Source organism: Gadus macrocephalus, chromosome 3, assembly GCF_031168955.1.
Source record: "Gadus macrocephalus chromosome 3, ASM3116895v1".
Taxonomy (NCBI): Eukaryota; Metazoa; Chordata; class Actinopteri; order Gadiformes; family Gadidae; genus Gadus; species Gadus macrocephalus.
The window spans coordinates 9,939,658-9,964,440 of record NC_082384.1 but is presented as its reverse complement, the minus strand read 5'-3'; the positions used below and the strand labels follow the sequence as shown (position 1 = coordinate 9,964,440).

At 45.7% G+C, this 24,783-nt stretch overlaps 3 protein-coding genes and 1 long non-coding RNA gene across 5 annotated transcripts; 2 read left to right on the top strand and 2 right to left on the bottom strand.

Annotated features, from left to right (window-relative positions):
• Nucleotides 1–291: 291 nt before the first annotated feature.
• On the bottom strand, nucleotides 292–2,883 carry aptx (aprataxin). Its single transcript, XM_060047190.1, has 7 exons — nucleotides 2,748–2,883; nucleotides 2,555–2,601; nucleotides 2,039–2,314; nucleotides 1,768–1,827; nucleotides 1,430–1,659; nucleotides 947–1,050; nucleotides 292–861 (listed from the first exon to the last, which is right to left on the bottom strand). The coding sequence occupies exons 1-7, from the start codon at nucleotides 2,875–2,877 to the stop codon at nucleotides 707–709; spliced, it is 1,002 nt and encodes a 333-aa protein (XP_059903173.1). The 5' UTR covers nucleotides 2,878–2,883; the 3' UTR covers nucleotides 292–706.
• A 71-nt stretch (nucleotides 2,884–2,954) lies between these two features.
• Nucleotides 2,955–10,388, top strand: dnaja1 (DnaJ heat shock protein family (Hsp40) member A1). Of its 2 annotated transcripts, none has more exons than XM_060047186.1 (9): nucleotides 2,955–3,091; nucleotides 3,742–3,894; nucleotides 4,055–4,247; nucleotides 4,654–4,758; nucleotides 5,133–5,360; nucleotides 6,252–6,366; nucleotides 6,749–6,864; nucleotides 7,802–7,902; nucleotides 8,440–10,388. In XM_060047186.1, the coding sequence occupies exons 2-9, from the start codon at nucleotides 3,763–3,765 to the stop codon at nucleotides 8,668–8,670; spliced, it is 1,221 nt and encodes a 406-aa protein (XP_059903169.1). In that variant the 5' UTR covers nucleotides 2,955–3,091; nucleotides 3,742–3,762; the 3' UTR covers nucleotides 8,671–10,388. The 2 variants fall into 2 exon arrangements, with proteins under 2 accessions (XP_059903169.1, XP_059903170.1); XM_060047187.1 differs by lacking the exon at nucleotides 2,955–3,091 and adding an exon at nucleotides 3,136–3,272.
• A 157-nt stretch (nucleotides 10,389–10,545) lies between these two features.
• Nucleotides 10,546–21,498, bottom strand: LOC132454036 (WD40 repeat-containing protein SMU1-like). Its single transcript, XM_060047185.1, has 12 exons — nucleotides 21,103–21,498; nucleotides 19,954–20,164; nucleotides 19,284–19,436; nucleotides 18,759–18,875; nucleotides 17,588–17,731; nucleotides 16,951–17,070; nucleotides 16,610–16,726; nucleotides 16,105–16,232; nucleotides 13,736–13,862; nucleotides 12,717–12,875; nucleotides 11,969–12,121; nucleotides 10,546–11,686 (listed from the first exon to the last, which is right to left on the bottom strand). The coding sequence occupies exons 1-12, from the start codon at nucleotides 21,114–21,116 to the stop codon at nucleotides 11,588–11,590; spliced, it is 1,542 nt and encodes a 513-aa protein (XP_059903168.1). The 5' UTR covers nucleotides 21,117–21,498; the 3' UTR covers nucleotides 10,546–11,587.
• Nucleotides 21,499–21,519: 21 nt separating this feature from the next.
• LOC132454043 (uncharacterized) lies at nucleotides 21,520–23,243 on the top strand. Its single transcript, XR_009524856.1, has 4 exons — nucleotides 21,520–22,305; nucleotides 22,413–22,511; nucleotides 22,607–22,706; nucleotides 22,793–23,243. It is a non-coding gene; the product is annotated as an uncharacterized LOC132454043 (long non-coding RNA).
• The last annotated feature ends 1,540 nt before the right edge of the window (nucleotides 23,244–24,783 follow it).

Here is a 24,783-nt window from a genome sequence, read left to right as displayed (position 1 = left end):
AATCCTTTTGTATCATACAGTAAAACATATAGGATAGGAATAGGATAATCCAACTTTCTTCATACTGAGAATAAGCAAATGTATACATTCAGAATAAATCTACCACGTTGAAGTTTCAGCAATCATTCAAAAATAAAAAGTATTCATCTAGAATTCAAATTTAGAAATATGAACTTGGTATTGAAATGATACTGTAGTTTGTAGCGGGCTACAGTTTTTTACAAAAAATACAACCATTGCTTAGAAAACAGAAAACACTTGGAAACATGGACACAGATTACAATACTTGAATGCTTGTAAGGGGGACTGTTAAAACATGTCCACTATTTTATTTGTAAAACAGGGTTTTAAGTAGTTTCCAGTAGTAGTGCAGACTTCCACTGTTTGAGCGTAAAACTACAAGATGCTCAGGTTTGATCACACAAAAACATAATCAAATATCTCAGAATATATAAACATGCCTAACATGGTCTCATAGGTGCCTTAGCATCAGAAGGAGAGCTTAACTTTATATATTATTAACATTAATAGTTAATAATAGAAAAAATACCAAATTAGTGTTGAACGTTCAAGCTCTCAATATCCCTGATTTTCTCAGAACCAGTTATAACATTAGAAAAAAAAAGAAAAAAAATATATTTTTACAACCATAGGGCTTATTTTTTGGAACTGTGGGCCTGCATGACTGTAGGCCTATGAAGTGTTTTTAGACGGAAATGTGAGTCTTGAGGTGTTCCTTCAGACTGGGAATAGTGGCCAGCTCTTTATGACACACGTGGCAGCGCAGCGGAAGCTTCAACAACTCACTGGTTCCTTCTTTTACTGTGACCTTTCCAGTCTTCTCAAGCATCTGGATCACATCTGCACATTAAAATCAGAGCACCATTAACCATGTAAAAACAAACAACAAAACACGTGTCATGTGTATCAATATTAAAAGCCTTACCTTGAGAATCAATGAAGTAATCAGTTGTGAAGGAGTTCCAGTGCTTCTTGTTCTTCAGGGCAGGGGAGTCAAAGTCTTGGCTGATGACATGCAGGTGAATGTGGCTTGCGTGAAACACAAATAATCGTATATTAGTCAGTTTAAAGTTAAACCTATCTTAGGGGCAACGGGCAGAGTTATGCCTTGTTTCCGGTTCTTAATTATTGTGTTTCTACAGTGGCCAGTCTACACAGTGTTGATTTGAAACCCCCTACAGACACTTAGTTAAACTTTATGGCTGACTACTCGCCCACAGATCACTGCCTCTTAACACCCTTATTGGTCGAAACAAACATTGAAAGAAAGTGAAACGCCCCCATTCCTCCAGACTCAAGCTAGTCTACCATCAGACTTGAGAAAATCATCTAAAGTCTAAATTGTTAAGACTAAGCTAGACAGGACAAGTACACCCGAGCCAGTAGTGTGACTTGGACTACATCTCACCTCATACTGGGAATGGCGTGGTAGCCGCTCCGGAAGCGCAGAGCGGGGGCGTCCTTGCACTGTGCGACCATACGCTGCCCCACCTGCTGCATGTGTCTCAGCAGGTCACAGTGCTCCTCCCCACGCAGGGCCTTCATGTTAGGGATGGACTCCCAGGGCAGGACCAGCCAGTGGTAGCGGGCCTTGGGATACTTATCTTTGATCACCACCACCTTGTCGTCCTTGTAAACCTTCGAAACGGAAAGACAAAAGCGGCTATTAGCATTGGACGCAAGTAAGGAAAAACTAAAACATGGGTAAATTAGAAAGATATGAATACTTGGTAAAAAAATGTCTACCTGCATTTTAGGGTCCTGCATGGTGGCCTTGAGGCCATTGCTCCATATTCCAGGTTTTTCCTGTCAGAAATATGAGATATTTTTCAATTTAACAGGGTAAACCGATTTCTCTGCCGAAGCATACCACTGGCCATCTCCAGTCATCATCCAGCATCCGGTGAAAACACAGCACCAACTTATGAATACTTGAACCTGTCCATGTTGAGACAAAGAAATAACTTACTAACGCTGTCAACTCGAGAACTTCAGCTAAGCTACCTAGCCAGCTTACATTGTTGGACGTAGCAGACTCTCTGCCTGACGACGGCGTGTGGTTAGCCTGTTTCGCTACTTTAACGTTTGATGCCCCTTTACTGTCAGCTGCCTCCACCGAGGAGGGTTCACGCGGTCTCTTGGCAGGTGGCGGTTCTCCTGAGTGGTCCTCCATGAAATATACAGTGTAGGGGTAGAGCTGGTTGACAATATGAAGCTGCTGCCCGGGCTCCATCTTGACCTCCATGCCTTTGCCCACCTCAACAGTGTCAACAAAGGTGGGGTTTGCACCCAGCTATGAAATGAGAAAAGGAGGAGGACATTTGGTTACTGGATGGGGACAATCTTCAATTCAATATTTTTGGTTATTGATGGTAACATAAGACAACGAAAATAATGACTATTAAAGCTTAAAATGAAACGGTTATTTCGGTCAACCACCCATTCGACTAACAAGATGAATGAGTATCAAACGAGACATGGCTTGCCCTAACAGCTTACGTCATATATCTACGTTATCATCACCCTATCTTACCTGTTTAACTTTGACATATCCCTTGTTGCAATCTGCCTTCAGTTCAACTAGTCCAGGACAAATAACATATGCATAAGTTAACATTTGTGATGAGTATTTAATGGATATGCTTTACAGCCATACCCCTTTCAAGAATAGAACATTGTGTGAAAACAGTGTGTGCATGCACAGCAAGTAACTGTTTACATAATACCTTGATGTCTAGAACATTTTTTATCTTTAATAGTCGTCTCTGGACCTCGACCCAACGTAACCCTTTGATAGTGAGGGAGTGGTAGAGGTTCATGATTTCCGGCTTCGCTGATAAGCCAGCAAGTAAGCATTTTAGAATGATTTTACAAAAGTGGGTGAACAAATTACTACCGCACGCTGCTTGACTATTGTTTTGTTGACGCGTGTCGCGCGAGACCCACGTCACTGGTTTCGGTTCGTCTCGTGCGCTCCAGCGGTTGCTCGGGTTACAGAAGGTTCTAGAAGGCGGTCGTCTTGGGTCAGGGTCCATTGCTCCCCTCCATGATTATCGATCTAAATTAGCAGGTAACCCGTTCCTGATCTCCTTGTAATGTGTAACGTGTTCGTGTTCCCTGTCGATCGTGGTTCGGTTTGTTGAACACTAACTCCACTGCCTGTTAGCCGGCCGGAAGCTAACAATCGTCGGTAACGCCATCATAACACAACATCTGTGTTAGCTTCAGCTAACTCGGGCTATGAGAGACGGGTAATAGAGATGTGTATATGTTTAGTTTATAACTATAAATTAAGTATAAGGTGTTAGGTCATAATGTGTCTTATTGGGAACAAACTGCGTATCTTAAAATGATGTTGTAATGGTAGCTGAAGAAATGTGCAAGTCGCACTACTTGCATCACCACATACAAGAAGGGTTACACAACCACCAGGACACCCACCTGGTCCCTGGACCCGGGGCTAAAGCACACCTCCACGGGGTGGCGGTACACATTAAAGTGTGTGCTTGTTTGCGTGTCTGAAGCATTGGACGGTGACATACGAGGCGGATGTTGTTGTGTAGTTACAACTGTGTTATGACATTATGTATTGTGAGATGCCGTTTAGGCCTAAACAGAGTATCAAAGTCATAATGTCGTGGTGGTGTGCCTAGGGTTGAGAGATGAGGTTTTCATGAAATATCAATATCAGTCAATATTAACGTGTGTGCCACTTCGTAGGTACGTTTTTTAAAGGCGATCATGGTCAAAGAAACCGGCTTCTACGACATGCTGGGTGTCCCGCCCAGTGCCACAGCAGACGAGCTGAAGAAGGCCTACCGCAAACTGGCCTTGAAATACCACCCTGACAAAAACCCTACAGAGGGAGAGAGAGTAAGTCGCCATGTCTCAACATAAACCTTCCACATGCATTATAATTTACCTACAGAGACAAATTCGTCTTACATTTAATAAACATCAGCTAACTCTGTTAAATTATGTTGTTTGTTGATGTTTACAAGTATACATTTGTTTCTGTGTGTGTGTTTTGTAGTTCAAGCAGATCTCGCAAGCATACGAAGTTCTGTCGGACAGCCAGAAGAGAGAGGTGTACGACCGGGGGGGTGAGAAGGCCATCAAGGAGGGGGGCAGCGGGGGTGGCGGCGGCGGGGGCGGCTTTGCGTCGCCCATGGACATCTTTGACATGTTCTTCGGAGGCGGTGGGCGGATGCACCGGGAGAGACGAGGTACGAGAAGATAGCCATCAGTGTCGTCATTCTTGGATACAGGATAGGATTTACTGAGTTCCTTATCTTGTTGATCATTTGTATATCGCATTTATTATTGATTTACCAGTACTGTTGTTACTTGTTTTTGTATTAAATCATTACTGCGGGAATGTGTCTTAACTCTTCAAACTAGCGTTGATGTTTACTACGTAGATGAACTTTGCCCTGTCAAAAGAGTCACTTTAAAGATGCCCATATTATGGCGCACATTTCGTAGCAAAAGTTTGTTTGTGTGTGACGTATTTATAGGCACGTTTTCCATCAACAAAACCTAGCATGTATCTGAGTGTTTGAGAGATAAACAGTTTAAACAAACTTTTATGGAATGTTCTTGTTCTTCTCCTCACGCCTGCTCCACCTCCAGGGAAGAATGTGGTTCATCAGCTGATCGTGACTCTGGAAGATCTTTATAACGGAGCCACCAGGAAACTGGCCGTCCAGAAAAACGCCATCTGTGAGAAGTGTGAAGGTGAGCCCTGTGCTTCCAAGGAGGACATTACTCATGAATACTGAACTAGTTATGAACCCTGTTCAAGCACCATCTGTGACTCCAGCAAAACCCAACCTTTCACACTGCCAATGCTACCTGGATATGTTTACATTACTGGTATTCCACTATTTACTCTTATCTAGTTATACTTCTCTTGTTTGATGCACTCATTGCTGCTGTAACACCTGAGGTCCCCTTTTGGGATCAGGTCTTATCTTGACTGTAGTAGTATTGGGACAATGTGTCACATCGGGTCATCAAGGCAGGTACTCCGTTAATCTGAAGAGGTCTCAGTAAGGCAGTGAAAGCACTCCGGCGCCTCACCATTGTCCTCCTCTCTGCCCTCTGTCCAGGCCGGGGGGGCCGTAAAGGGGCGGTGGAGATGTGCATGTCGTGCCACGGGACAGGCATGCAGGTGCGCCTCCACCAGCTGGGGATGGGTATGGTCCAGCAGGTGTCCAGCGTGTGCCAGAGCTGCCAGGGCCAGGGCCGCCGCATCAGCCACAAGGACCGCTGTAAAGCCTGCGGCGGCCGCAAGATCGTCCGCCAGAAGAAGATCCTGGAGGTGCACATCGACAAAGGTAGGAGGGGGGGTTGGGCGTGGTGCCACGTAGAGAATCTGGAATAAGATCCTTCCATAACAAAGGCAATGCTACATGCTCTTATACCTCCAAACTATTCAATGTTGAGCCGCTAGACTGAGCAAGGGATTCTGACACGTCCCACCTATTTTGGCTTCACTGCTCTGCTTCGAATTACTTTTAGTCACATTCTTGAAAAGTGTTAATAAATTATTGTTATCATTTATAAAGCGTTAAGCACACCAGCAGAGTATAGCCTAACCTGTAGCGTTAAGCACACCAGCAGAGCATAGACTAACCTGTAGAGCTAAGCACACCAGCAGAGTATAGCCTAACCTGTAGCGCTAAACACACCAGCAGAGTATAGCCTAACCTGTAGCGCTAAACACACCAGCAGAGTATAGCCTAACCTGTAGCGCTAAACACACCAGCAGAGTATAGCCTAACCTGTAGCGCTAAACACACCAGCAGAGTATAGCCTAACCTGTAGCGCTAAACACACCAGCAGAGTATAGCCTAACCTGTAGCATTAAACACACCCGCAGAGTATATAGCCTAACCTGTAGCGCTAATCACACCAGCAGAGTATAGCCTAACCTGTAGCGTTGAACCCACCAGTTGAAGGCTGGAACATATTATTACAATAGTGTGCATAGGGGGAAATGCTTATGTGGTAAGGAAGCAAATTGCAGAAAGGTGATCCCAGGTTTTGGCATAATTTTTATTCCCATGGTCCTGATTAACCTTCCAAACATCTTGTTCCATCTTGGCTCTTAACACTAGCTGGGTCAGGTAACCGAATCACTGAGGTTAGAACCAAGATGGCTGCTATGTGAATAAGGCCCATTTTGGAGTAGAAAGATCACTGGTGGCTTGACTCTGTCCTTACAGGCATGAAGGATGGCCAGAAGGTGGTCTTCCACGGAGAGGGGGATCAGGAACCAGGGTTGGAGGCGGGAGATATTATCATCGTCCTGGACCAGAGGGAACACTCTCGCTTCACCAGGTCACTTATTATTATGCACACATTTACTGGTGTTTAAATTTTAGTCGTATTCATCAAGCATTGCCTAGCCTTGCAAGTAATGTTTTTCCCTCATTGATTCATATTTCAATGAATGCCAACCCAATACATTATTAATAGCTAATGTTTAAATATTAAATGTGAGATGACGATCATAGATCTCAGATCTCAGTTTTCAGTATTAACAAATGTTCTATGTATCAGTTTATCCTGCTTGTATTGAAGTGTTTACTGCGTTGTCTAACGGTAACATGTTTAGTTAGTTTGGGACCTTTGTAAGCAGCCCTGGGGCGCATTAGGCCGGTCTTGTGTTCTGAGGTGTGAAACCATCGACCAACAGTACTGTTTGTCCTGATGTCTCCAGACAGGGACAGGACCTGGTGATGACCATGGAGCTGCAGCTGGTGGAGTCGCTGTGTGGCTTCCAGAAGCCCGTCCAGACGCTGGACAACAGGACCCTCCTCATCACCTCTAATCCAGGTAAAAGGTCCAGCTGACCTGTACTGGCCTCCAGCCTCCTCGGGTCCCGAGTCCGCCTGTGGGCCTCCTTGAGCAAGAGACCTGAAGTCCTAGACAGGCTCAGCCGACTGCAGTGTGTAAGCAACACGATCGGGCGTCTTCGACCGTCAAGCAACGTCCACCGAGATGTTGCAGATCACTGACGGATGACTTGACGTGCGGAGATGCCCCTCTCTGTTACAGGCCACAGCTCACCCAGCTTGGCTTAGACTCTGATGAACATTGAAATCGTGTATCTGCTCTGCTTTTGAAAACATTTGTCAATTAATATACACAGGATAGGAGTGGTTTTCACCAGTAGTTGTTGTTTGAAAGAAGGAGTTGACTTCATTTTGCAATATCCACAGATGTTGGGTAAAGGGTTGTGGCTGATAAATCAGCCTCTAGTGTAAATTTGATAAAAATTACGCATTGTGTGGGTTGGCGTATATCATTAAATCTGTTAGCTACATTGTTGCATGGGGGCGACGGTTTCAGAACAACCACACAGAGGCATGTTGAATCCTTAACTCCTACCGGATCATTTTTGATCTTGATCGAAATTGAATTCGGAAAGATTTCCGTTTCGTTCTCTCTGGCGACAATATTTATCCCAGAGATACAAACAGAGTCACTACCGGCACCCAGTTTGCATCCATAATACTGATGCAAATTGAAAGGCTTTTATCTGTGGGCCAAAGGCACTTTATTTACATTAAAATCCTTGAGGTTGCCACTTTGAATAGAAATTAAGATGAGTATCGAATATTAAATTGGATTTGGTTAGGAGTGTAGTCGCCTCTCCGTAGTCATTTTCATGTGGTCTGTTTACTTTCCCTTTTATAGGGAAAAGATTTGTTATGCTCCACTATGTTTGGGGGGCCTTCCTGTTTATGCTGTCTCTTGTCGTGTTCCTCAGGGGATCTGATCAAGCCCGGAGACAAGAAGTGTGTCCTGGGCGAAGGGATGCCAATGCAACGCCGCCCCTTTGAGAAGGGACGGCTCCTTGTTCACTTCTCGGTACGGAACAGCCTCTCCAGTCTGCACCACACGCGTACAACACTGTTTCGAAACACATTATTAAATGTTAGATGTATGGTCATAAGGCATATGCATTCAACCCAAAACACACTCTGGAGGGCAGGATAGCCGGGTGCTATTGGTGTTGGACTCCTCGCCGGATGGGCTGTGGGTTCGAAAACCCCCAATGGCGGCTTTCTACCTGATGGCACTCCTAGCAGTATTTGGATAAATATCTGCTAAATAGTGAATCAATGGGAAATAAAATAAATGAATGGTAGTTCGGCTGAGGAGCGAGAACAGACCCAGTTTTCTGTACCGAGAATCAACTTAAAGGTTTGGTACAGAGGGGTCTCGGGTCTCTGGTCCCTCCAAAAGCAGGACTCTCTATTTTATTTGACAAAATGGTATCCTTTTCTTCCTATTGCACAGTGGGTCAGAGACGATGGCAATTTCGATTCCTCTGCTTGTCTGGCGCATATTTTGGAATTGACTATAAAGCCGACTTTGACTTTGTGTGACTTCCCCCTCCCCCAGGTGGTGTTCCCCCAGGCCAACTTCCTGCCCCAGGGCAAGCTGAAGGAGCTGGAGGCCTACCTCCCGGGGAAGCTGGAGGAGGAGCAGCCCGAGAGCATGGACGACGACCTCTACATCTACGCAGACCTGGAGGACTGTGACTTTGAGAACCGCAAGCGACCAAGCCGCCACTACTACGTGGAGGAGGAAGACTACCCCAGCGCCGGCGGGGTCCAGTGTCAGACCTCCTAAACCCCCCCCCCCCCCACCTAGCCCGCCTTGAATCGACCCCCTCCACCTCCTCCTCTACCACCCCACCCCACCTCCCCAGCCGCCGTACGTCTGAGGTCTAAACCGTGATTCAAGTGAAGCACTTTCTGTATTTTGCATTCTGTGTACTTTTAATTTAGTTTCTAATCATGTTGGTGTGAAGTGTCAAGTGGGAATGCTCCGTGAAACGTGACCGGGACGTCTTGAGGTCGCCCCCCCCCCCCCCCCCCCCCCCATGTGCTCATTGCACCAGGGGTGCTTCCACACTTGTCGGGTGGCGTGTTTTTGACGTGAGGTTTTTAAATCCAACGGGACTCATTCGATGGCCTCTCTTTTACCGCGACCAATCCCACGCTAAAAAGGAGACGATAGACGTGGCCGCCCAGGTGCATTGTGGGTGCACCACTCGGCCAAATGTTCCTTATGTACGTCTAAGACCAGGCCGTGAGGGTGCTGGTCAGTGCTGAGCGGCCTAGCGTGCGGGTAGTGGGAGCCACACCCTCACTCTGTGAAGTGGAGGAGGGACTTGGTGGGTTTCCTTAGGAGAAGAGGAGAATGGTTCCCTTAGGAGGAAGGACTTCCTGTAGTCTATTTTAGTGACTTGTAGTTTTTATCTCATGATTGTCGTGTGAGCAGGCCGAAGAAGCAGAGGGTTGATGTCGTGGTTTCAGAAAGGTGTGTTTTGAATTGGTGACCTTAAACCTGAGGCCAACGTGTTTTTGTTTTTAATATATATTTTTAATAACAGATGGATGGTACAGTTTATTATCTGTGAAGCCCCAATCACCCCCGCTCTGCTGTACCATTTTAAGGGCTTTTTGTAAACATCAAGCATAAAATCTAACAATCAATTACACTATAACAACATAGGAGTAGCATTTCATTTTTTCTAACTGTCAATATTAAAGTACATTAATTGCATATATGATACGAAGGAATACATTTTTGCAGTGATTATATGCAAACAACTGTGAAACTCTGTTAAAGATTTTGGCATGTTTCCCTGAGTAAGAATCACTAATTAATTAATTAATTATATCATGAGCGCAATCTACATAAACACTCAACAGTTGTATGTTACGAAGCAGGGAAGGAAGGAAGGTCATCTCTTTGGTAAAATATGATAGAAAGTGTCTAGTGTTTCTTTGCTTTGCGACAATTGAGTAATTAGTTTGAACTAGCAAAATTGGACAGATGGTGATTTTGCTACCATTGCCAATAATGAATAAATAAAGTAAAGTGCATTGCAATTAAATGAAAGTTTATATTACCTTTACGTGTCTAAGCCAAATGGTGGAGGTTTAAGTCTTTTCCAAATCTGGGTATATAACTGGATTGACTCCAGTTCCAAATGTGGTTCTACACTGGAGTGACTAGTGTTACCGAGCCTTATCTTTTAAACCCGCGCTACTCTTTATGCAGCTTTCTGTCAACATTTCAATACACACAACTATTGTTCTTGTATGGAGGACTGCCGTTTCATTTCATTGTTATGGAGTTATACTGCTGTGTATTAATCTGGTTGTCAGGGATACTGCTAACACATAAATGGTCTTGCATTGTCTGCCAATATAAAGGACCAATTATTTGTTCATGGTTTATAATTTATAATTTAAAGAGCATGTTATGCAATTCTTTTTTAATTCTTAATCTGTTGTAGATTTTGTTTTGTTGTAATAAATATTTTTTGGTCCACTAAATTTGACTTGCATCAGAGTGCTTTGAACAAGCAGGGTATGTGGTCAAGGCTCACTGTCAGACAATAGCAAAATGTCCACACACTCACGTTGAGGTCAGTTCCAAAGACCCCCTTATCAATATGTATCGGTAGTGAAACAAGGTCACGGACACCTAGCTAGTCACTAAACGTTTTATTCACAATCATGGTGACAGACCAGCAAATCAAAGGTTATATACAGAATATATACATCTACCAGTAAACTCTAATGTTATGTAAAGAATATATACTGACCAGCCAAATCTACTTTTACGTACAGAATAAATACTGACCAGCAAAATCGAATGTTATGCACAGAATATATATATATCGACCAGCAAATCCAAGGTGTACAGATTATATAAACTGACCAGATAAATGTTTTTATACAGAAAGTATACTGACTAGCAAAACTAATGTTATATAAAGAATATATTTACAGACCAGCAAATCTAATGTTATGTACAGAATATATTTACGGACCAGCAAATCTAATGTTATGTACAGAATATACATATATACACACACCGACCAGCAAATCCAATTGACATGATACATATAAGATACAGTAATGCTCTAGTAATGCTCCGAACAGGTATAGGCCACAGGCCTTTCCTTGAAGACAATTAATTATACACAGCACCGTGGTAGTACATAACCACTGATAATATAAAATGCACAGTTGCTGCTTTATTTGATCTAGGGTAAGTACACAACAGTGACATATTTGCAAGTATATCTGCAATAGAGAGACATTTTCTTCCGCTATTAAAGCTGCAGTAGGTGAAATGCAAGAGGTATCAAGGGAAAGAGCAGAGAAGCACAAGATTATGAAACTTAACTACCAAACACCCGCCCCCTCCTCCCACTCACCTTCCACCCTTCCTTTCTCTGCTCTGTTTTGCTCTATTATTACCAAACCATTCCTGTTTTATCACTTGATAAAATCCCCAAAGTTGGTTGGTTTCTCCTTTCTGGTTATTCAATTATGCTTCAATCATTTTCTCGGTGGCCTTTGCAAATTCAAGATGTCGCTTTGAGATCTGGTCAATTGTCATTCATTTGGCCTCATGAATAACTTGTCCACACGAATAAAGTCCTCACCTCAAAGAAAATAAACAATGGATTGTTGAAAATGAAGAGAAAGATTATACTTGTTTGCAGCCCTACAGCCATGACAACCTATGGCGTCCACAGCCGGAGCTGCCCGTCCTCGCTGTATGTGGCGATCAGGTTCTGATGAGGGTGGTGGACGATGCCAATCACGTCCTTCTCATGGACCTGTGGTCCAGGGAGGGAGACGGAGAGCAAGACATAGACAAAGACAGAGAGGGAGACAGAGAGAGAGACGGGCAGGAGAGAAATGTAACACACTCTTGATTCGGCCTAGTTGGTCATCAATTTGCAATCACTGCATGGGCCCTAGTCTAGCCCTGGGTTCCGGGGCCGTATCAGACGACGTCTTATGTGGACAAAGTCCAGATCCCCTGAAAGACCACCTGTGCTATTCCGTCATCCGGGGCCGAGCGCGGGGAGCCCCCGGATATCACCGACGGGACGTACCGTGAGGGTCTTCTCCAGGCGTCCCGTAGCCAGCCGGAAGCAGCAGAGCACGCGGTCCTCCCCAACGCAGTAGACCCACCCCCCGCGCGGGGACACGGCGCAGCACACAAACTCCCCTCCCTGGGTCCGCCCGGAGCTCAGCGTCCTCACCGTCTACAGGGGCAGACGGGGGTCTCACACTTCATCTGGGCACTGCGGCCAACCCGGCCGTGCGGTGACCGAGACAGAGATCACTTGCACCAGGTCACAAGACTCTAACTAAAACATAATATACGGCAAAACAAAATTAAATGCTTTGGTATTTTATATTGAGTACAAAATACTAACATGAGAATATAGCACAGGAGAACCCCGGAAAACAGCAGGATGGCACGAGTCATTTCTACACATGGAAAGGGGACATTTTCTTTCCCTATGTTTTGGGCATCATTCGATGAGGACATGTCGAGCAATGATCTTGGCTACGGCTTAACCATTTTCTTTTATTGAACTATTGAATTGTTAAAGAAAAAAAAATACGAATCTGACTGATCTCCAGTCAGTCACAGTAACAAATCATACATTTTTTAATAATAATAATAATGACAAATAAAGTAAAAGAAGTTAGATATTTTATAATCTCAGCCTTAGTGATTTGCAAATTTGCATTCTATTACACTGCGATGTCGGTTTGAATTCGATTAATCGTTCAGCCCTACTCGTGGCACATGAAGGGTGCATGTGTCGGTCTTGAGGTCCTCCCCCCTACCTGACCCTGTAGGTTCAGCACCAGCAGGGTGCTGGAGTGGGTGCAGGCCACGAAGAGCTCAGGGTGCCGGGGCAGGGGCAGGACGTTGTAGACCGGGGTGTCCGGGCCCGACAGTGTGGTGAGAGTGTGGAGGCATTCTGACGTCTTCGTGTTCCAGATCTGGAATGATCCAAACAGGAATATCCTTAGGGGTGCACCGATGTAGCTTTGTATCTACTAGTGGTAGCGTCATACAGCCAGACCATCAAACCCGATGGGATCTCGCCGCATTCAGGCTGGCTTCGCTATAGGCTATATTATCAGCAGAGGGAGGGAAAATGATAATAGTGACTGCAGAGTGTGTATGGATGGCGGCTGGTTTTAGCAGCCTCACCTGGGAGAGACCTGCTACATGGCAACATGGAGCTCCAGGTCATGTATCATCGTCTACAAACTTCTACGATAAACCATCTTTCAACATCACCATATAACGATATTAATGTCCGATATTAACAGTTAATATCAGACATTAAACATCGTTAATGTTTTTACTAGAGCTGTCAGTTAAACGCGTTATTAACGGCGTTAACGCAAAACAATTTTACAAAGAAGCAGTAGCCTGACTGCTATGTTCAAGGCAGTATCTTTGTTGGTTCATCGTTCAATTGCACTATAGGCTTTTTTTTTTTAATCGTCCTGTTTTGATCAGTATGCTAATGTTGTTATCAATAAAAAAACATTTGCACAAGGCAAGCCGATGTACTTCTCCATGTTGATAAGAGCATTAAAATGAGAAAAATGTATGGGACAAAGAAATCAAGGGATATTTATCATAGAAAAAAGAATTGCGATTAATCGCGAGTTAACTATGGCATTAATGCGATTAATCACGATTAAATATTTTAATCGCTTGACAGCACTCGTTTTTACACCAGAACTCTGTTAAACGGCGGTCATGTGATTATGATGACGCGTGGAAGATGGTACAACACGGCTCCGCGGCCGTGTCCCGTAGCGTCCGGCGTCGCATCGGGGACTACCTTGACCGTGGCGTCGGACGAGGCGCTGAGGATGTGGCGGCCGTCCTCGGTGAAGGACACGTCGTTCACGAAGGACGCGTGACCGCACAGCCTCCTCAGCGTCCTCCCGGAGCGCATCTCATGGATCCTGGAGAAACAGGGAGGATGGATTCAATCAATTATTAAAGGGCAATTGTCGAAAAAAACTGTTGGGATTGAGAGTGGGTTTAGAGAGAGAGAGAGAGAGAGAGAGGGGATAGAGAAAGACAGAGGGGATAGAGCGAGAGAGATCCAGTATACAGCAGAAGCAGCCGTCTCTCTCTTCTGTACACCAGCCACTCTGCATTTCCTCCAGATGGGGGCTATGAAGGATCGGGTTGAAAAGCAAACAAACACCCACTGATGGGTGTAGGGTATTTTTAGCTCCTATAAAATGCCATGAGATTAGCTCAAGCGTCACAATGTGGACGCACATTTAACCCTCTTTCTCCATCTCACCCTCTTTCACCCTCCCTTTTCACTCCCCCTCAATCTTTCTCCATGCTCTCTTCCTCTTGCCGTCTCTCTTGTTCACCCCCACTCTTCCTAACCCTCGCTGTATCCCCCCGTCCTCCCTCTCCTTCCTTGGCGATTTAGGGTGCAGGAGCAGCGGTTTGGAACAGAGTGGTGGTGCTGCGTGCGATGCACGTGTTGCAGCGTTGTTGTTCCAGGCACACATGGACTGTGTGTTGCTCTCCCACGCACCCAGACCATGTGCTCATGCTGCAGTACACGGACAACGTAATACACTTGGATGCTCAAGACTCCCTGAGCTAAAAGGGAAGCTTGTGCTGTGTTGCATGGGATGAGCAGGAGGAAGATGTATGAGTGTCTCTGTGTGTGTTGACGCTAGGTCAAGCGTTCATGTAACGCAAAGTGTACATCCACGTTGCATAATCTGTAGACGGTGTGTGTGTGTGTGTGTGTGTGTGTGTGTGTGTGTGTGTGTGTGTGTGTGTGTGTGTGTGTGTGTGTGTGTGTGTGTGTGTGTGTGTGTGTGTGTGTGTGTGTGTGTGTGTGTGTGTGTGGGTCAAAAAGGAAAGGAGCATCCATTATTCTATTATGGTACCAGGGGACAATTATGGGACGAGGAGAAAAGCAGAGGACGCTGCAGGCTAGGCTGTAAGCTAAGCTACCATATTGGATCTGCAGGAACTGTTAACCTTGATTAGGATGACAAGACTGTAGGCAACTCTATCTGGAAACAGTGAGCACACCTTCAGGTGGGGATTGTAATTATCGAGCCCTTCTGTCGGTTTGTATGGCTATGTGTTAGGAACAGCCAAACTGGAACACAAGTCGTAAAATCCCCTTCAACTCAAGTTAAGCCAAAGCATTCCCCCCCTTTGCAAATAGGCAATGCACATGCACAAGTCTATATTTAGTTGCTTCAAATTTAGCATTACCTTGGCGAGCATTCTGTAAGCAACACACTCTGAGAAAAAAATCACATGATTTAACAGGTGTATCAGTTAGATTCAGAAACACATGAACACATGCATCCAGCAAACAAAACAATGCAGTTGAAAAAATGTACTGAGATTTTTACAGGAAAAAACGTAAAGTGTAATCCGGCGAAAATTGAACCCAGGGTCTTGGTTTGGGCATGTTAACCCATCAAATAAGCCCTCCAGATACTTTTTTCATTGAAAATCTAGTATAGAGTTTGCCCGGCGCAATGTTTGGCTTCCATGTTATTGGCTAGGGGCACAGTGAATGTTTCAAAATCGGCATTTTTTAACCACTTACTTATATAGCTCAAAATAGCACCAAACCTCTGCAGTAGCATGATTAGGGTCCCTAATCAGGGCCAATATCCTGGAAGCCAAACATTGCGCCGAGCAAACTCGATACTCGATTTTCAATGAAAAAAGTATCTGGAGGTTTTTATGGGTTTACATGCCAAAACTAAGACCCTGGGTTAAATTTTTGCCGGAATTACACTTAAATCCTCTTTCACACAAAGTTTTCTGTTTAATACTGGGATAGCGCTAGTGATTAACACTATTCACACATGCATCTGGGTTCTGGGAATTTTCTGTCTTGCACCCTTTCTGGCACATAGCAGTGCCGGAATATATGGGGCCGGGCCCAGAGACAATCCAGCAGATGGCTGGAACAGGAAGGACTTGAACGGGCAGATTGACGGTGCGGATTTCCTGGAATATCGATCCCATACGGGAGATCTTGCAGAACTTTACGGGGTAAGAGTGCATGTGGGAACTCACTGTTAATGATTCTACCGAACATATATTGTATTTATATTGACAATAATTCAATATTATTTTTTAATATTCCCTGTTTTTATTGTGTCTACCTCCGTGTTGTTCTCTGCCCAGTGGGCTGCTCACCTGATGGAGCAGTCCAAGGAGGAGCTGAGGATGAGGCTGCTGTCCTTAGAGAAGCTCAGAGAGGTCACCCCTTTGGAGTGGGCCCGCTCAAACCTGCGCAGACACAGCCCACTGTGGATCTTCCACACCTGCACACACACACACACACACACACACACACACACACACACACACACACACACACACACACACACACACACACACACACACACACACACACACACACACACACACACACACACACACACTACATCTTCATCTTGGTTTCCCAATACCTAAATTCACGGTCGATAAAGCAAACCAAATAAACATAGCGTTAACATCATAATGATGACCTGGCAGAACAAGAGATCGAAAAAAAGAGTGGTAACTTTGCTTCTAAAGTTCTAAATTAGTCCAAGGAGGAGGTGCTGCGGTGCCGAAGCGGTACCATGGAGGAGAGACCAACCCACTCACGATGTACCACACAGCCGTTCAATGAATGATGTGCTGGTAGAGTGCTGACCTTTATGTTGCCATTCTGTGCGCCGGTGGCCAGGAGGTCCGCGTCGGCACTGAAGCCGAGGCAGAGCACCGCAGCGTCCATCATCATGAAGCTCTCCAGGGCCTGGTACTTCAGATCCTACGCACGGAAGCACACACGCAATTACACACCAGTGGGCACACGTCCAAAAACACACGGCAACACAGACACACGCAATGCAGTATGCAAGCACATACACGCGTGCACGCAGCACGCACACACACAGACAAGCACACACACGCACGCACACGCACAAGCACAAACACTTTTGAACCATTGGCATAAAATGATCCGTGAAGATGAAATGAGAAGTGCCTTCTTACCCGACTGATCTTCCTGGTTCTGAAGTTCCACACCTCGATGAAGCCATCCACCGAGCCTGTGATTAAGTACCTCCCGTCCGGGGAGAAACATGCACAATCCACGTGCGCCTGCTGTCCAAACTTCGATAAAAAAGAACATCTAGAAGTTACGCACTACACTTCTGCTTTTAATACGTGGTGGGGCTGGTGGTGGTGGTGGTTTCTGAAGATGGTTATTGTGAGGGTTTGTGATGATGATTAAATCATGGTGATGTAAGCTGTTGGATTTGTTAACCTTGCTCACAGGCCCTTAGGCAGGTCCATCTGGAAACTGTTAGAGTGCCTTCAGCTGCGGATAGTAATTATTTATCTGTGTGTGTGCGCGCGCGCGTGTGCGTGCGTGTGCGCGCGTGTGCGTGTGTGTGTGTGTGTGTGTGTGTGTGTGTGTGTGTGTGTGTGTGTGTGAGTGTGTGAAGGACCAGTAGGATGACATGTTGGACATTGGTGTTTGAAGTCCAACACCCTAACCACTAAGCTGGTGTCATGTCCTCAAGAAGATCAACTGCACAAAAACCGTTTCAACGACCGTAAAATGAAGTGCGATCCAAGGATCCATTACATAAACAGACATTGTGCTGTCAAAACATCTGGCGAGTACCTTAATGTGGCCGTAGAGCCGTGATGGGCAGCTCTCCTCCTCCTCCTCCGGGCCGTTCTCTGCGCCGCTGCCGGGGGAGGGGGTGGAGGAGCCATCGGGGACGCCTGGAGCCAGGAGGGCTAGCTGGTTCTGCCGCTTCAGGGACTGTAGGGGCGGGAGCAGCACGGCAGACCATGACGCCATGACCCCCCCGGGGGAACGCGGCGGGCTCCGTTGAGTGACGCGCGGCTGTCTGCAACGTGACTCAGCCGCCGTGCTAATGATAACGGAGACCCTTTCTTCCTCGGAATGAGGAGAACGGCTCCCGTTTGTGGCATAATTTTTTGGAACTTATTGAATGTCCTGTAGATGCTTTAAAATGTGATGTGAAATGTGAAAGGATATTAAATATATGAAGGAGGAGGGTTATTGTCTCTGGGATAGACACGATGCTTGGCTGGCTAGAGTCCTGTTGGTTAAAGGAGGATAATGAAGGAGTCTAGCCAGAGACCTGTTGGTTAAAGGAGGATCGTATCTGAGAGGATAATAATGAAGGAGTCTAGGCTTTATCTGAAGGAGGATAATGAAGGAGTCTAGCTAGAGACCCTTTATCTGAAGGAGGATAATGAGGGAGTCTAGCTAGAGACCCTTTATCTGAAGGAGGATAATGAAGGAGTCTAGCTAGAGACCCTTTATCTGAAGGAGGATAATGAGGGAGTCTAGCTAGAGACCCTTTATCTGAAGGAGGATAATGAAGGAGTCTAGCTAGAGACCCTTTATCTGAAGGTGGATAATGAAGGAGTCTAGCTAGAGACCCTTTATCTGAAGGTGGATAATGAAGGAGTCTAGCTAGAGACCCTTTATCTGAAGGAGGATAATGAGGGAGTCTAGCTAGAGACCCTTTATCTGAAGGAGGATAATGAGGGAGTCTAGCTAGAGACCCTTTATCTGAAGGAGGATAATGAGGGAGTCTAGCTAGAGACCCTTTATCTGAAGGAGGATAATGAGGGAGTCTAGCTAGAGACCCTTTATCTGAAGGTGGATAATGAAGGAGTCTAGCTAGAGACCCTTTATCTGAAGGAGGATAATGAAGGAGTCTAGCTAGAGACCCTTTATCTGAAGGTGGATAATGAAGGAGTCTAGCTGGAGATCCTTTATCTGAAGGAGGATAATGAGGGAGTGCTTCACTCACTCCGACCTGCTCCAGGAGCCCCATGAGGCGGGAGGGGGGCACCACGCTGACCTCCCTCACCAAAGACCGGGCGATGGCTCGCCGCCGCTTATCCTTCCCGCTGCCGCCCGGATACGCCTGCAGGGGGGTAAAGATTTGCGGACACCCGCTTGGCCAGTCAGAGCTTAGCAACGTGTTCCCATCTCTGCTGGGGTGGGAGGCAAGTTATCTAAGATTGGTCCATAGTTCTTTTATTCATATTTTCAGTTCCTTAGTAATCGGGCTTTAGTTGTAACAGACTGTTAGCGACCACGATTTGTAGTGGATATAAGCAATTAGCACCTAGCAATTAAAGTCCATCTGACGTTAACATGCCGTTAATGACCATTAGTGACCATTAACAACGTCTGGCAACTTGGACCACCACATTTAGAGCAGGGTGGGGCGTACAGGTAGGTTCAGGCAGGCTCCCAAAACACACACACACAAACACACACACACACACACACACACCCACACACACAATGGATGTGTTGGGGTGTCTACCTCCCGGGGGTCGAAGAAGGCCCTTGTCAACAGGCCCTCCAGGTGTCTGAACCTCCCTGGCTGGCTCCTCTTCAGCAGCAGCATGGGTTCTGTCTGCTTCATCAGTGACCGGGCCGCGCCCACCTCCCTCATCTCGATCAGCTCCAAGACCACCTGAGAGCGGGCAAGAGAGAGAGAGAAAAAAAGAGAGAAAGAGTTCTTTGCACTGTTCTGTCGGTTCAAATTGTGTGTTTTTCTTGGAATTCCTTCTTTGGGTGTTTTGTGTGTCTCGTGGGTCCCAAATGTTTGACATATGTGTCAACTCTTATGTTTGTAATACATAATCAAAGCCGCTCGCGTTCATACTGTTATTCGTCGCGCCACTTGGGCTAAACTATGCAATCGCTTCATCTTTACAGCGAAGTGCAAGCTAGAAAAGCCATGGCAGCGCATGGACTGCCTGCACACTTCACGACTGCTGCCTCACGGCGACTATAAACCACGAAGAGTGGCTATGGACAAGAGCATCTGCTAGACGACCAGACAGCAATGCTTCATTGCCTACACTGTTCCACACTCGGATACCCTGCCTCTGATTAATAGAGAACCATTTAAGTGTCCTCTGTAAGGGAAAGAGCGGATGAGCAACGTGTGGAGGGCTAGGGGGGGATGAGGGGTTGGGGGGTCCCGCCTGCTCGTAGAGGTCCACCAGCGTGTCCTGGGGCAGCTTGAGGGACTGGATGGCGAGGAGCACGGCGTCCCAGTGTCCCCGGGTGACGTCCAGGACGAAGCTGTCGATGGACTCCACGGTGTTGAGGTACACGGTGGTCTCCTCCTGCAGGGCGCTCAGGGTCCGGTACAGCCTGTTCTCCTTCAGGTATTGCATGATGAGCCGGATCACACTGCAAGGGGGGGGGGGGGGGGGGGGGGGGGGGGACGACGACGACGACGACGACTGTTGTTATGACAACTTTATAAACAAATTAGCCATTCTCTTCAGATTTGAATCCCTAACACTTTTCTTGGTGATGGTGTCTATTTTGAATGTTGCTGTTTTCTTTTGCAGAGGTTACTGTGGATGTGGTGGACGATGGCTGGTTTAAGCAGCCTCCCCTAGCCCGAAACAGACTGATTGGACTCTGTGTCGGGCGAGGCTGCACACCTGTGGGGCATTGACCTATCAATGTGCAACAGGGTCAACCAGCCATCACGACACACACTCAGGAGGTCTACAACATGGCAGCATGTTACCCTCTCCTGCCCTCTATCATTTTACCATAACTAACTATGCAATAATCCAGTTCCAACATCACGGGTGTAGCATGAACATTGTTACAGATACCTTTAATTTAAATCAGAGATGTATTGCCCTGGCAGTTGAATCAGATCAAAATATATCGGCAGCAAGGTCACTGGAAGTCCTGACAAAAAGATGACTATAAACTTATGGAATGGATAACGGATAAAGACACATGCAGTGATGGTGATTAGATGGGGAGATTGCTTAGTTCAGGGGGTCAACAGACCCACTAACCATGTAATTACTCCTCAGAACATTTACAGTTACAGAAATAACTTGCTAAATTTGCAGACACAGAAGACAGAAAGAATGTACAGCGAGACCCACAGGAATACAGAATAAATACAAAAATATCAATTTGATGTCATCTGACTGTGAGTTGAACTGGATTACTTATTCCCCCTTCTTGTGAGAAAATAATACAAAAAAAAACAAATAAATAAAAAGCTAAAAAGCATTTTCATTCCACTAAAAAACGCAATCACCTATATCGATGCAAACCTAGAACTCAAACCCAGACATTTTGAATACCCCACTTACTCTGCAGATTCCATGATGTTCTGCTTGCTGAGTAGGATGCTCGCGCTGTGGATGATGCAGCTGCACAGTGCTGCTAGCCAGAGCCACGTGAACGCAAGGTCCACCCACTACACGTGCGTTTGTATTTCGCATTTTTCTGTAGGCGAGACCTAACCCTCCTAGCGCCCATAGCCCTTATGATGGACGCATGCAAACTGAAACACATCACCGTGCACGCAGTAGAAATACCCTCAAACACGCACGTAACCAGATGCAGCCGGAATGACTGCAGCCTCACGCACACCGCTGATCAGCGGTCTGCCTAGGACAGACCTCACGTCTGAGGCTCGCATCTCGCGCGTGCCTCCACAATGCATCCCTATAAATAACACTTTATCATGATAGATTTTTCAATTAGTAGTTAACATTATTATGTTCAGCATAATTTACGACTATTCTTTACTCTTTCTTGGCGAGTGGCTTTCTTCAGAAACGCGGAATAGGCCTAATGATCCTACTGCAGAACAAAACTGTTCTCGTTCCCCTGTCTTCACCTGGTAAATGAGGTTGTTTTGGGAAGTGTTGTTTGGGACGTGTTGTTTGAAGGGGGGTAAACACGGGACCGCTAGAGGGTTTCTGCATCGTTTCTCGACCGAATCTTAACTTCCTGTATCAAGGACAAAAAAAACACAAGTTCCTGTTTACCTGATGAGAATGAAATAGGCCTACACATAACATGCTGACAATAAGCCAATTTATAAGCCTTATAGATATAACATCGTCGTCAGTGTTCGGATTTGACAACTACGTGGGAGTTAGACCTAATCATTTGGGCTATTAGGCTAATTACATTTATAATTGACTCATTTAGTCTGTACAAAGCTCATTAAGTCATTTACAAAACTAAAGTAAAATAGTTTTCTCTCAAATTAGGCTACATGTCAGTCAGACCCGCTACTAGTCTGCCCGTGGTCTTGGTTCATGACTGTTCTCCAGTGTATGCTATTTACATACCGCGATGGATACCGCCAAAAAGAGAATTGGGCAGGTGAGAGAAGAGATTCAAATAGGGCCTCCAGCCTCTTCCCGGGTACTTTCCTGTGGATCATCCATACACGCTAAAGTGCTGACAATATCGGTGTAGTTCTGTGACTGGGATACCCTAATCTGCATTCTAAAAAGATGCAAGGCAACATGACGAAAAATGAGAAGTTCACGAATCCGGTGAGGACAGTCAAACCATGTCAGCTGATGAAGTGTTCGTTGTACGTGATTTCCATCCTTATAACCCCGATGACACACTAAATACCATATACCGATTGTCTGCCCAGCCTGCACTCTGCTGACCGTCTACAACTCTGACACTAGAGTCACCACCCCAGCGTGAAGTGAAGTCCGCCCGCAGCCTGCTGGAGATCAGTGTGATCTCGGTGTGTATGACATACACCAGCAGTGTATGACAGATTTTCTTTCTCCTGTCTTCCATAAGATGGAGCCCAAAAGTAAGCATTTGGTTTTGTTGAAGCTGTCTTTAGCTGATGGAGGGGGGGAAAAGGAAAGTGGACCAAGGATTGGCTGGAGACTGGAGAACACATTCCCACATGGTTCAGAAACCAACAGAACAGGTGAACAGGCTCCTTCCTTTACATTCGTTTTCATAGTGATCAGAAACATGCAAACAACTCTGCTCCCTCCATCTGTTTTGCCTTAGATCCCTGCTGATGCGAGGAGCAAGCTTCTGGAGGTGAAGGACTTGATGAGCATCATAGGCAGTGGAACCATGCATCTGGGGCAGAACACCCTAACATGGGTCCTGGGGAAGATGCAGCTGCAGTTGAGGGTCGGTGATGTTGGCGGCGAAGGGCCTAACCTGTCACTGGTGAGGAGGATGGATGTGGCAGGTCGCAGCTCTGACTCTGCACTGTGCATGACTGTAGTCCTGATGGAACAAAAGGCTCCCCCCACTGGTACAACAGCAGTGGTGTTCATGCAACATGGACAGATTTATTTAGACAGTTATAACTGTCTAAAGCAATGGGAAAAGTCGAAAAAGCATGATATCACCCCTTCAATAGTCGCCGTTTGCCATTGCACTGCAGTTCGCACACGCCCAATGTCCTTTCAACCGTCCGCAAAGGCCTGGTTGATTGTATTTGTGTTCATTCCGGATGGTGCATTTCATGCACGGAGTCTTACGTTTTACACTTCGGTCATTTATCTACAGCTCTTGTGCACAACATATTGTATAGTAGTGTAAACAGGGAGACCTGAATTTATACTTGGAAGGCCATCTTTGTTCTCATCCCTCTCTTTGTAGATGAGAAGGTTAGGGGTGTGGAGGGCCATGAGGCTGGCCAGGTCAGCACCATTACAGCTGAGCTGGTGGCTTCTCTGACCGGCCACAAGTTGAGGAGCAGCTTACACTGCACCATGTAAAGGTTTCTAGACCCTACTGTATATACTTTGTTTTTTACATTAAGTTAGTCTAAACAAGACCCAATGTTTCCCTTTCAATCCAATTTATCATTTTGTAAATATTTTATAGAGAATCCACCGCATGTGGAGTCATACTGTATGCGTTATATTCCGTCCAGGGTTGCATAGGAGGATATACCAAACGGCACTGGAAATTGATTATTTATACATGAGTAGATGAACTGTGAATAAATGTTTTTGCTTGACAACATTCTCAAGCTCCAACACAAAACACATTTTGGCGTGACCGTGGAGTTCAGGGAGCACCAGGCCCAGGTCAAGCAGCACATGGAGGAGGAATTTTCGCCAAGTAGTACTGGTAGTGGTGTCTGGTAGGAGTCAGGCCAATTAGCAACCCTAACAAATAACCTGTGGAGTTCTAAAACGTAACCAACTAATCATCAACGTTCTGGATATATATCACCCTGAAGGGGTGAAGGGTGATATATATCACCCTGAAGGGGTGAAGGGTGCGCTGTCTTGCACCGGTAGCTCACACAATAAACCATGTAAAAAATCAATCGAATTTGATGTAGGTTGGCCCCTGGCTTCCAGATCTCCTTTATTTGTTTGACTCCCATCTGAAAGTGTCCTTATTTTCTTCCACAGTTGGTGTTCAAGTCTCCTGACTTGATGGAGCAACGGCTGACTGGGTTATGAAGCCAGCAGATTTAACAGAAACTCTGAAACTCTGCTCGATCTCAGATAAACACTCATCTATGCAATGCTCCAAAAAAAGACACGCCCTCTCTACGACCGACTTCTTCACCCAGAGCGGCCTTGAATGGCTCGCCTGTCAAACATCCGTCCCCCGGCAACAGCCCAGTTCTTCCACAAACCTTCACTAATGGAAAGTACAGAAAGAGGCATCTGAAGATGCCGTCAGCATTCAGTAATGCAGCACGTGAAATCCTGTTCAAGTAGATATACTTATTGGGTGGCCTTCTGCTTTTTCACTGAGGTGTAAATTGTATTCAAATTAAAATATTATGTATTGCTCTTGTGACTTGAGTCAACTGAAGTACGACAGATATCAAATCTGCTTGCCTTTCATAGTTCAGGAATACTGCAAGAGCTTGTGCTAGAAACCCTGTGATATTGTTCATAGTTGAGCTCTATCCAAACCTACTTGAGCTGGAAACATGTTTTGAGATTGGGTTCCAGAATGTCACGATCATCATTTTGGCCCAGGTCCTGAGTACTTGGGTAATTAAAGTCTTGAAGGGC

Bases quoted from the DNA above. Each gene is read 5' to 3' on its own strand.
- LOC132454036 (XM_060047185.1), bottom strand. The intron at 16,727-16,950 runs GTAAGAAGGCAC...TTCCGTGCGTAG, and splicing joins GAACCAGGAAGATCAGTCGG to GATCTGAAGTACCAGGCCCT. The intron at 11,687-11,968 runs GTACGTCCCGTC...CCTGGACCACAG, and splicing joins GCCTGGAGAAGACCCTCACG to GTCCATGAGAAGGACGTGAT.
- aptx (XM_060047190.1), bottom strand. From the start codon at position 2,877: ATGCTTACTTGCTGGCTTATCAGCGAAGCCGGAAATCATGAACCTCTA. The intron at 2,602-2,747 runs GTATTATGTAAA...GTCCTGGACTAG, and splicing joins AAAATGTTCTAGACATCAAG to TTGAACTGAAGGCAGATTGC. The intron at 2,315-2,554 runs GTAAGATAGGGT...CTCATTTCATAG, and splicing joins GATATGTCAAAGTTAAACAG to CTGGGTGCAAACCCCACCTT.
- dnaja1 (XM_060047186.1), top strand. From the start codon at position 3,763: ATGGTCAAAGAAACCGGCTTCTACGACATGCTGGGTGTCCCGCCCAGT. The intron at 3,895-4,054 runs GTAAGTCGCCAT...TGTGTTTTGTAG, and splicing joins ACCCTACAGAGGGAGAGAGA to TTCAAGCAGATCTCGCAAGC. The intron at 5,361-6,251 runs GTAGGAGGGGGG...CTGTCCTTACAG, and splicing joins GGAGGTGCACATCGACAAAG to GCATGAAGGATGGCCAGAAG.